At 41.8% G+C, this 12577-nt stretch overlaps 1 protein-coding gene across 6 annotated transcripts in view; it reads right to left on the bottom strand.

The window, feature by feature from the left end:
* The window catches only part of NPAS3 (neuronal PAS domain protein 3), an 867987-nt gene that overhangs the window by 20134 nt on the left and 835276 nt on the right, over nucleotides 1-12577 (bottom strand). For all 6 annotated transcript variants that reach the window (XM_025392817.1, XM_025392818.1, XM_025392822.1 and 3 more), the window contains 2 exons: nucleotides 9693-9886; nucleotides 5464-5570 (listed from right to left, as the gene is read on the bottom strand). In XM_025392817.1, coding sequence (XP_025248602.1) covers nucleotides 5464-5570; nucleotides 9693-9886 — 301 coding nt within the window. The remainder of the gene's footprint in view (nucleotides 1-5463; nucleotides 5571-9692; nucleotides 9887-12577) is intronic.

The following is a 12577-nucleotide window of genomic DNA, read 5'->3' as shown; positions in this document are numbered from 1 at the left end:
TCTTGTTTCATTTGAATACTGATGGAGCACCCTAAGAGTTATTTCACTACTCACCTGCTGCTGCTGTTCTCAGAATTCATCCGATTGGAGAGGAAAAGACAACCCTTCAGATACTCAGTTTGTATTTACTGTTTACGTCATGTAAAATAGTGCCTCCTAAATACTAGTATGGTCTGTACTTTTCAAGCTTTCACATGAATATGAGTCAGCTGGGGATCTTGCTAACTGCAGATTCTGATTGGAGAAGGCCTTAAAACGTGAGTCTCTGAGTTCCCAGGGGGTGCCTACGCCACTGCCCCACTGATGCACAGTGTAGTAAGCACAGCAGGGATGTGCCGCTGGAGCTCAGCCCTCTCGCTGGTCTCTCGTCTCTGTGCTTGCCTGTCCATGGACTTTAAAAGCCAAAACGAGCACTGTCTCCCTGCCGGTACCTCTCCACCAAACAAACAAACAAACAAAAAAACACAAACAACCACAAACAACCAAAAAAACAAGTAAGACAAAATAATACAAATTCATTCCTGCATAAAAACCTGCCTTTATCTTGTCTCCTTGTGACAGTTTTTTCAGTTAATGGCCAGGCACACGATGAAGGCTGACTTGGCTTCTGAAGAAAGTCAGACATGGTAGCTATTACATGCATTTCCTTTCATGGGGATTTTCATATTCATATGGCAGAAGGGGAACGCTTACTTGCTTTGGGAAAAGTCCAGCCAATGACCAGGTTGCAGCTAAATTCCTGAAGACCCACCCCTGAAGAAGGGCTGAGATCAGAAAACAGAAAAAAGTCCCCCGTGCTATCTGCATTTGGCCCACCCATCAAACTTTCCACCTTTTCTCTTTCCTTCACTTGCAGCTTCCGTTTCTGTGTGCAGTGGCTGCATACCCAAACCAACAATTAAATTCCCCCTTTGTTTGTGTGGCAGATGACAAATGCATGGAGGACATCTTGTGTTGCCTAGGCAGGCAGGGCACTTACTTTGATTGATGCTCGGTTGTGGAAAAAAATGAGCTGGGAAGGAATTACAATGGAGGGCCTGCAGACTGGAAGGGGATATACTAATTAGTCCTGCATTAAGCAGTCTGCTTGCATTTGGCGATGAGACGCCTTCAGGAGGGAAGTGTAGGGGTTACTGATGCAAAACAGCATGGAATGCATTATATCAGGTAGCTGTATATTAGTTTTGTTAGAAAGTATAGAAGTTTGTAATTAAGAAATAAACACTTAAGCTACTTAAAAAAAAAAAAACCCTCAAGTATATTGGATAGGCCATGCTTTTTAACTGCCTGTGATCTCAAAGGCAATCTGCAGTCCTTCTGTCTTTCTGAAATAACTCTTCCAGAGTTTTCTCAGACTAGGTCAGGTGCTAGGAAGGAAAAAACTGCCACCACACCTACAGTCTCTGGCTCCTTTTCCCTGAAATCCCCACAGCTCCACAGCGTTGAGCCTTGCTGGTGGAGCAGAACCTCATAAAGAGAAAGGAAGTTTTCCTCTAGGCCACTCTTTAAGGTTTTAGAAACTTATTGCTGATTGGACCCACAAAGAACCCTAGGGATATCTAAGACAAATTCAGCTCTTTCTCTAGACAAAGGGCTGGATTAAATGGGAATAAAGAGCAGTGCAAAGCATGCATCTGTTTGGTTTAGCATTCTATTTTTGGGGGGCTACAGGCAGAAGTAGAGTGGTAGGTGGTTGCACTGAAACCTCTCATAATTGAAGAGCCACACAGACACCATAGGTAACTGGAGTGTGTAACTGTGAGTGATCATCTCCCAAGTCTGTACCTCCTGAGCAACGGAGAACTGGAGGGAGGAGGAGGTGAAGACGCTCCAGTAATTACTAATGTGAATGGTTTAAAATTCTAACCTTTAAATGATGATTTGACCTGAAGAATTGGTGAAACTGGTTTTAAACAAAAGAAATCACAGAGATCTTTGGTGACAGTGTGAAAGAAGGGGCCCTAAAACTCCCTTGGTTTTACAGTCCCGGTGTAGTTTCACTAACCTACCATGTTGGCGTCAATAATGTGATTCTTACTGATTATTTCTGTTGAAATCCAGTGAACTATCAGTCATCTCATGTTAACTTAGTGGAAGAGTAGATGCTCTAAAGTTCTTGGTTCAATTTATCAGAGTTGTAATCCTGGTACAGCTGATATTCCTCTTAACTTTTCTTATTCTAGAGACAAGTTCATTTATGGATTTACAGATGCCTAGGCAAGGAAAAAAGATATAAGTGATAAAGATAGTATTTTTAGTTATCAAAAACTATTAAGTCTTTTTAAAAAACATTCTATCAAACTGGGGCATAAGACAGATATTAAAAAATCAGAAATATTATCAGATGACTACAACCTATCTTTCAGGACAGAACCAGGAATTGTGCCAATAGCTCTAGGAAGAAAAACTAAATAGTTAATGTGGTTTATTTTTTAACCATCCCTTTGTTTTAGAATTCTATCTTATTCTTGACCTGATTCTATGTCGCCATGACCTTCTCCTGCCAAGAAGGCACAGTTGAGGCATCCTTCAGTAATAGCCTAGGGCTTTGGACAAGCAAGATGCTGTGCTGGCTTTTTGCCTTTTCTTCCAGTGTTTATACAACCAAGACTTATTACATGGTCTGTCATTTTGTTACTGGGCTGGCTTTGGTTTGAGAATTAGGTAAACATCAGACATTCCATCACACAATTTTAGACTCAATCTTACTTTATAATGATGTTAATGTTTATTGTACAAAGCGAGATGCATTTGTATATTTTAGCATTTTATTTCAGTCACAGAATGCAAAACCTGACACTGGAATCAGTTTGATTTTTTTTGTGTGTGATTGAAGATATTAAGCACTACAAGAACGCTGAAATTTCAATCTGATTAGGATCAAACTTCTTCAGGATCAAAACACTCTTTTTCCTCCCCCTACAGTTTTACTAATTGTGTGCTACTTGACATTGTGGAGTTATTCCACAGCATGATAGCTAAATATGTGAAGTGTATTTTACTATGCAGAATTATCAGCTCATTCTATTTGTTTTTCATGTGTTTAAGGTTATTAAAAGAACTCCAAATTAGAAGTCATGTGTATGAGTTAAAAGAATGAACCCAATCATTGTTAGTAGGCTGAATCATAAAGCAATAGCCAGTATGTCAATATCAAGTAATGAAAAAAATCAGAATTTGAAAGCATACCTTCTCTGTTTATTAGCTGGCAAGATACCAGAAAAATTAGGAGAATAGCACAATAGTGAATGGTGGAGTGGTTTATTTTCAGCACTCTGAAATTATTCCGGGTACGGAAAATGAGATAAAAGTAAATCGGAAAGAAAGGCATCAAACATATTTGTTGGAGACCTTTGCTTAATGGGGAGAAATGAACTGCCCTTGCTCACTGTTCCTGAGGAATTGTGTTTCTTCAAACTGTAAATCAAATCCCAGAGAGATAGCATGATGTTTTCCAAATAATAACTGAGGAAGACAAAGTTCTTTTTGTTTTTTTTTGTCAGCATCAGGTTTCTGAATTTAGACCTTAATTAAGATTCCAAAATGAGAAGGCATCCCCCTCTCCACACATGGTCTATGACAGTGTTCCTAAAAGCAATATATTCATTTGTGAAGTCTGGATCTCTAGCCTATATTATTCCGAAAATATATCCATGGCTTCTTCCAAAGATCCTGATTTTTTCTCCATTTTCTCTAAACTCTGAGTAACAAAGAACCTGATGTTTCTTTTGAGGAAACCACATCATTTTTTTCCCCAATTAATTGAAGAGCCATCTGCTTCTACGATACACAACACCCATTCATTCTCAGCAACAAGTGTGTTCCCTAAATCCCTGGTGTGCAGTATCAAGACACATGCTCCGTGTTGGGAGTAGAATCTGCTGTCTTGCAGGCAGACTCTTTCCAGAGACGTGGTGCATACACATTCTGACACTGAACTTGGTTTCATGTCAGTGTTGCTAACGCAGGGTTAAAAACACAGTACAGGATGTTCATACTTTAAGACGCTGGCTAGCTCAACATCTCCATGTTACTGAGTTTGAAATGAAGAAATAATTGCAAAGGGCAGGAAAGATATGAAATAGCTCTCTTTGACCATGATAAGAAAGGGGAGAGGAGGTAAATACAAAGGCCACTTGGCTGGCTTTTTCTGCATAAACGCTTCAACTTTAGGCTGTACCATCTCATCTGTGGCACCCTGTGTGTACAGCCACGTGTTGTTTAATGATGGGAATACATTCTAAGAAATGCATCGCTAGGGTATTTCATCAGTGTGTGGATATCACAGAGTGCACTGACACAAACCTAGATGGTGTAGCCTACTATACACATGGGCTATATGGTATAGACTAATGCTCCTGGACCAAAAGTTGTACAGCATGTTACTCTACTGAATACCGGTAGGCAACTGTAACACAGTGGTAAGTATTTGTGTATCTAAACACAGAAAAGGTGCAGTAAAAATACAGTATTATAATCTCATGGGACCACCATTGTATAGGTGGTAGGTAGTTGACCAAAACCTGGCTAAGTGGCATGTGACTATATTTAAATTCAGAGGTCTGAACTGGGATTAGAACCTTCTAGGGACATAGCTGTGGGTGGGGTGGAGGGGGGACTCATTTTTCAGGAAGAGTCTATTGAATGGTCATATAAAGGACCTCTGGTCAGAAGAGGGCCACCAGACCAGTGCTCTAGTCAGACCCCTTCCATGGAGAGAGTGAACAGCTAGGGCGGTTGGATGCGGGGTCCTGCACGATTCTGCTGGTGTGTCGCTGGAGCCAGCCACATCGCTGATGCTCCTGCTTTGCTCACATGCACAGAAGGTCTTTTGGAGTTCAGCCTGTGGCTCAGGGGCTGGCAGCCATATTCAAAGAGCTGAGATAAGTTTCTCTTCCCCAGGAGTTGGAGGATGGAGATAGCTACTCTTCTGAATAACTCTCTTTCCAGAAACAGCGAAAACACTGCGTTCGAGAGCTGCTGTGTCCACACGACGTGCTCTGCCCCATCTCCCTGGCTTGCCCCTCACCCCAGTTTTGTGGCTGGTCAAGTAGGCATTTTTATACGGCTCTGGCTTATTTGAACTTGTCTTCTCCCACATGTATTTTGAAACTAAGACCACAAATTTCAGAGTGGAAGTTGCTCTCCAGAAAATGAAAGGGTCAAGGAAGCACTTAAGACAAAGGTTTCCCCACCACTTCATAGGAGAGACAGCACAAGACACCACAGAATTCTGGGTGAGTGCCTAAAGATCCAGCAATTTCTCTAGGCCCGAGGTCCAACTTTCAATCTAATTCTAACACGAGTTGAAATGATTGATGTCTCACTTTTTCTCACTGCACACTGACAGTCATCTGAAATGTACACAGGAAAGATGAAGGGAAAAATCAGCACTGAAACCAAACAAGCCTCAGAGAGAGCTGACACCAGCCGGGGTTATTCCCCCGCACAGGAGGTACTTACAGTCCAAGTGACTGTGCCTGATGCCCTCCACGTCTTCAGCATGGATGAAGTGGTAGCATCTCTTCCCTACGATATCTACAGGGGTCAGATCCATATAATCACTAATCCTACAAAGAGAAGAACACAGGCTGGAATTCAGAAAGGAAGAAATAGAAAGAAACTGTCAAATAACGTAGAAACAGATCTACTGACACATTCCATTATACTACTGTACCCGTGAGGAGGTGGCACTGTGAGGGAAGCCCTTTATAGATAAGATGATTTCTTTAACACGTAACCGTCTTTTTTCAAAAGTAGGAAATGTGTTAGATCAAGCGATTGTGTTTCAATAATTAGATAGGTTTTTCTCTTTCTTTGGCATTAAGAATGCACATTTAGACAACATAATTTCATGAAATTATTGAGAATCAGTAACAATGCAAGATCCTCATTACAGGCCAAGATAATTCAAGGTTACATAATAAAATAAAAACATGTTATGTTTATACCAAATGATTAGAGACACCTTTCATTTAAACAGATTGGTCTTCTATTGGGTATTTCCATGAAAAAGGGCTTCAGCAGCTTCTTGGCACAAAGTCCAAATTGGCATTTCAAGGGATATAATTTAAATGCTGAGACATACAGATGCCTGGGGGTATTATCTTTTTTAGTCTTAGTCATTTGGGAGCTCAGCTTTCACTCCTGGCCCTTTTAACTGGTACTTTGTGGTGGATTCCGCACAAAAACTTTTAAACCATTTCAGCAGCTCTTCCAGGCTTGTGCTCGACAGTACGTGTGTGTAAGCCTCTGTCACTGATTGTCCAGACGTCGATGTCCTCAGGCAGAGCACGGAAAAATAGAGTCCAAATTGGAAAACATGTTGGGGGAATCTGCCTGGTTGACACAAACATGTCAACATGCTTGTTACCCTCCGTATTACCAAGTGCAGATTCCTTTTGGTCAGTCCAAAGTGGAATATATTTCTTGTTTAATTTATTCTCTTTACTCTTCATGCGTGTTTTTTTTTTTTTTATGACTTACGGCATATGGTCTATTCAAATATGAAGTAAATCTTTAGAAATGACACATTTAAGAAACACATGTGATCATAGTTAGAGAGTTTTCTGGCCCCCAAGGCAGGGAAATAAGAAAGAAAAACAAACAAAAAAAGAAACATAATTAAAATATATTACCCAGTGAGTGAATTTCTCAGTGTCTAGCAATTCAAATAATATTTTTTGGCCGAACTAGGATTTTTGGTAAGATAAGATTAATTGGGGACATAAAATGGAGGGTTTTCTAAGGATTTCATGGGTTTTAGGTATGACACAGATTAGCTGGTGTTTTCCTAAAACCATTAGCTATCTTCCAAGCGCAGTTACACCCCCTTTCTGCAAATGAGGGAACAAGGATGTCATTAAAAGACCCTCCCTCACTGATGTTTCTGAAATTTGCCAGCTCCTCTGAAAGCATTAGATGTCGGCTTTGCCTGAGGCCGTCCTTGGGAATGCAGAGAAGGATGGTCTGCAGAGTCAAGGAGCAAGCCTTAGTTTCTAGTTAACAATTCCCTAATTAAATAATAAACCCCAGGAAAAAGCCACTCCATTCTTCAGGGAAGGCATTTCTTTAGTTTATTCTTTTCTTGAATTAAATCCTTCAAAACGATCCAAGCCCTTCTCTGTAGCACAGCCTGTTACTGTGGTGAATGTGACTAGCCCGGTGTCTGAGGGTGTCTTAACATCTATCTCGAAAGCACCTGACCAGTTGGATGACCTATATCAGGATCAGAATCCTGATGGCATCTTTTACTCTGAGCCTCAGTTTCTTCTTCTGGAAAACAATCCGAAAGGTTGGTGAGGGGATGAATGAATGGAATGAAATTAACATCGCATAGTGCCTGGCACACAATATGCTTTTCCTCAGATCAAATATGCAATTACCTTTCATACAGGTATTTTTCATAATTACTATCATCTGCAGATGGGAAATAATGCTATATTGTATTGGCTAATAAAGGGGACTGTGAAAGCTTTTTTTTTTTTTTTTTTTTTTTTTTTTGAGGAAGGAAAACACCAAAAGCAGGTCACAGAAAATGATCTCAATTACTAGAGTGGCACCATGAGGCATTCGGGTCCATGGAGCTTGTCAAAAGAATTAATGAGTTGATCACGGGAATGAAAATTAAGTGATGTTTTGGGATAGGACAATCATTGGAAGTTTGGTAAATAAGACGAAGCCCTGTTCTTTGGAGGGAGAGGTGGCTGGTAGCTAAATCAAGCGAGCTGACTTGTGTTTTCAAAAAAGCAAAGCCATAGTCCATCCTCTGACTTGACGTCTGTCTTCCCTGGTTGGATCTCCTTCTCCAGCATTCTACATTTTTAATTAGAGAAGACATAGCTCTGTGGGCTGTAACTGGGTTCTTTCATGGGTACATATGTATGAAAAGTCCCCCTCAGAGGTTATTCTTTCTGGTCGCTTGCCATTCAGTCTGACTTCTGAAGAAAAAGAAGAGACTCCAGGGAGACTCCACAGGATGTAGCTAAGTACATGGGCTTTTGAATCTCTTGGCTGAGGGCAAGTCAGTCAACGTTTCTCTCTTAGCTGTAATTGCCCAAAGGCCATGGAGACAGCAGCAGCACCTGCCTCACAGGACTGTCCTAAAGCTTAAGTGAAATTGTGCAGGTGATGAGCTTTGCACAGGGCCCGTGTGCAGTAAGTGATCAGTAAATGCCAGCCATCTTTATTAGGACCTGCCAACTTCAGCGATCATCCTGGCTAACGCATGTTCCCTGATGTTCTGTGACCCTTCCAGAATACCTTAGACATACCCACGATGTCACGATCATAAACATTTTAATAAATGCCAACAAAACTTGAAATGCAGAACACTCATAGCTCAGGTATCTTTTCCCAAGGTGAATTCTTTCCTTTGAATCAGATCCTGGTCAGAAATGATAGACAGCTTCCAACTTGACTTCAACATCTTCAGTGCTTCCCGGTGGACTGAATGCAGGGGCTATCTTCTTGGTTAGTCTCTGGAGAGGTCAGTTCTCCAAGTCACTTGACCAATCTGCTCTTTTTTTTTTTTTTGAGACGGAGTCTCGCTCTGTCGCCCAGGCTGGAGTGCAGTGGCGCGATCTCGGCTCACTGCAAGCTCCGCCTCCCGGGTTCACGCCATTCTCCCGCCTCAGCCTCCGAGTAGCTGGGACTACAGGCGCCCGCCACCACGCCCGGCTAGTTTTTTTTTTTTGTATTTTCAGTAGAGACGGGGTTTCACCATGTTAGCCAGGATGGTCTCGATCTCCTGACCTCGTGATCCACCCGCCTCGGCCTCCCAAAGAGTTTCTCCTCTGAAGGCACTGACGGGGCTCAGTGAACAAGCCTGACAACAGTGCTGCAAAAGCATCCTCCCCAAATTGATGCAGTAATTCTCCCTGTGGCACCCAGGGAAGGATAGTATCACCAGAGCTTCCTTCACACACCTGGTATGTGGGCAGCTCCTCTCCACCACCCTCCCTGCACCCCGTGGTTTCCTCTTCAAATCAGTCTGATGATGGGCTGCTGACTTCTAGGTGAAAGGTCTGAAGGGGCAGTGTCCCATTTCCTTGTCCCTTGCTTTGTGCTTAATGGAAAAAGTGAACTTTTTAACCAGAGGCTAAAAAGTCCTTTTATAAAAGCTTAGTCTTGAGGAAGAACTGCCAACTCATTTATATGATGAGTCATCTTTTTCTTAATTTATAAAAGTGAAATCCTCAGGATGACAAAGTTTTATTTAATAGCTTTGCAAATTTCTTTTTCATCCTTTTTCCTCTGTGGACTTCAGATTCTCATTTGTTCTTTCCGTGCTTAGCGTCTGTGTGAACACTGACCACCGTGAGGCCGGGCCCTCGAATTAGGCAGAAGTGGGTGCCACTGAGGCATCAGGCAATACATTTTACTGCATCATTTTGCCAATGGCGTCCGAGCCCTGCTTTCTTCTTAGGTTCTCAGCCAAAAAGGGCCTTCTTTATACCATATGGATGTCTGGGTATCCCGATTCATTTAATTGTTGTCCCTAACATAAATCAGGGCAGCAATGTAAATTTTAAATAAAAAGCACATTTGGTGTCAGTCCAAGTGGCCATTAAAAACATGATCAGGATTTAGAATGAGCCTCACTGGGAGAGTACCATCCTTCAGACGGCTGAAACACACCCCTCACCAATGTGCAACGTGCAACAGGGCAAATGAGAACAAAAACAAAGTACCTATTTTCACAGTAAATGATATTGAGGTCCATATTTACTCGAGTGACAAACATATGGCAGTCAATTCTGACTTCATTGATCGTCGGGGGAGGCAAGGCATGCGCAACAACCACGAGACCCATGATTTGGCTGGGGACGGTCCTCCCGTGGGACAGCGACACTCTGAGGCGTAGCCGGCCTGTTATGTGAATCACCTGTAAAAGAACATTAAGTACAGGACACCAGTCAAATTTACATCCCAGATATAACAGCATTTCTTTTAAGAAATGCAAAATTACATCTGGAACAACCAACGTTAGCTTGTATCTTCTGTAATCATAATGGCTGTCGGCATGCCCTCAGCGTCCTTGTGGCAAGAGACAAAAAAGATAGTATTACACTCCAAGCATTACTCAAGGCAGCATTCTTATGGTGCTGTTGCTATTTTTAAAGGACTTTTTTTTTTCACATTAAGGGAAAACTCATAACCAAATAAAATGACCAAAAAGTTGAGCACTGAGCTGCAAAAGGACATGCATTATTAGCCCTTATTAATGGACGATGTCTGTCTCTCTCCAGGTCTGTACTTGAGTGGGATTATATGGCCATCTCCTTTCAGATGTGTGGCTCTGAGCCTTCCTTCATTCAGGGGTTGATATTGCAAAAGGCCAAAGACTCCAATGAATAAAACTCTCGGTGGCAATGACATGAATGGGTTCTTTCGAGGATATTTCCTGTTAGGCAGCACTGAATTCCCAGTGATACAGTGATTTATTGCAGTGCCCTATGGGGTTGATGGTCAGAGGACTTTGGCCCGTGATTTGTCCCTGGAGCTCATACTAAAGTAGGGTCAGGAAGACTTGAACCGTCTTAGTGGCAGCACAGAGGTATTTGCCTGGAAATAGGAAGGAAAATATTGGGCTGTAATTTTCAGTTTCTTGGCCAAAATAGTCCAGGCCACCTGGAACCAAGCAAACCTCTGCATATAAACTGCACATAGATGAGCCATAGTGACAACTTTCTCAAATGATGCTCTGGGGAAACAAAATCATAAAAGGGTAAAAAATAGGAAGGATTTGTGCCACTATGCCTTAGGTTGCAGAGGGAAGGGCTGGGTGGGGGTGGGGGGGGGTGTGCACACATGTGCATGTCAACTCTAGCTGTGTTCCCAGGACCCTGCTACAGTGTGGGGAATCCTCCAAAGCATGTGAAATGGAGATACTGCCATGATTGACAGTACCATGGAGCTCAGTTTACCAGCTGAGTTTCCATATGTGCTTTACTGCTCCAAATGCACCACTGAGTGCCAAACTATCTTGAGATTCTACTTTTCCCCCTTTGCTATAAGGAACTGGAGTGGGAAGTAGGTCTCTTGTCTCCCAGGAACAATATGATGTAGGTCTGCTTTCCTTCCCGGGGCTCCCCTGGCAATTCCTTTTCCATTTTATTTTTGTTTCTTTTACGTTACTTGGTTTTCCAACAGTGGGCCCACACTACTGTCAGTCAGGAAGCAGGATCAAAGCTTACAGGGCTGCCCTTCAGAGTCCTGGCTGTTTTAAATAATACCTTTTCCCTGTCACCCTTCACATTAGCGCCCACAGCTGTGGATCTGGAAGCACCAATAAGGAGGATTATTTAGGTTATTTCAGCGGCAGCTTTTCGACCACCCACATTTGAAGTTGACTAAATTCATACTTAATGCACCTTTGCTTTAAGCTTTGGTCAGATGAGCTACTTTATGAATATTTGAAAATGTTCCTAGAGGCAAGGATGCTAAAACACCATCACAGACACACATTTTTGCAAGACCTCATTAACTAATAAAGAAATAGCTAAAAGAAATGGGATTAACTTCACAGGAGGGGTGTTAACAGTCCCTGGTCCTCCTCCCAGCTAGGCTTACATAGATGCTCATTTATCATTATCTGTCTTGTTATATCAGGAACACTCAGCTTCTTGGAAAAACACAGATCTATAAATGCTCAGGAAAACACACATCGAGAAATGATATGCTAAATAAATCCCCACTTGGTATTCTATTCCAAAGCAATTTAAAGGCGTCTGGGTTGGAAAACATTTGGGGAAGGCAGACAGGCTACTGGGAGGGAGCTGTCGGCATGTCACATTGACCTGGCCTCTGATCTCCAGCTTTGCCTGTGGCCATCATGGTATTGAAGGGGGTCAAAGTTGGGTCCAGTAGGAGTCTAGACTTGCAATTTTCTGATTCTGTTACCACCGGCAAGTCACGCAGCCTCTCTGTGTCTCAATTTCCTTTTCTGTGAAATGGAGCTAATGGTGACTATAAACTGTAAAGAATTCTACACATTTAATTATTATGTCTCTGTTTGCCTTTAAAAATATCGACCAGTAAGGACAAGGACCAAGTATTAATCTGGTGTTGTTCAGAAGTCTAATAAATGACTTACTATTTTAAAGGATCATAAAATTTCACATTTGGAAGAAAATTTGGGAGGGTCTATCTTCGCTCCTTTCCCTTTTTATTTTTAGGTGAAGAAGGAGACTCCAGAAAGCTCATTCCTGCCCAAAGTCACCTAGCTTGTAAATGGCAAATAGTGCCTAGAACCCAGGTTTCCATGTCTTATTTAAGAGTCACTTCAACTTAGTTATACCTGTGTGTGTATTCACATTGAATGAAACATTAGAAATATATACCAGATGCCAATTTATTAAGTAAACTGTATATAAACTTTTGAGAAGATTTCATTTATAACTAGAAGCTCAAGTTATTTGAAAAATCTTTGAGAAGTAGCATAAACTAAAAAGAAAACTAAGAAAATTACCAAAGTAGTAACTAAATAGTTGTCAAGAAATGTCAAAGAACAATCAGAGGGTGTGTTTGTCTGTCTGTATGTACGTGTGGGTTTCAGGGAGGGTGGAATTGAAGA

The sequence above is a fragment of the Theropithecus gelada genome, chromosome 7b (assembly GCF_003255815.1).
Source record: "Theropithecus gelada isolate Dixy chromosome 7b, Tgel_1.0, whole genome shotgun sequence".
NCBI lineage: Eukaryota > Metazoa > Chordata > Mammalia > Primates > Cercopithecidae > Theropithecus > Theropithecus gelada.
The sequence above is the reverse complement of the archived record's forward strand: the minus strand, read 5'-3'. Positions and strand labels throughout refer to the sequence as shown.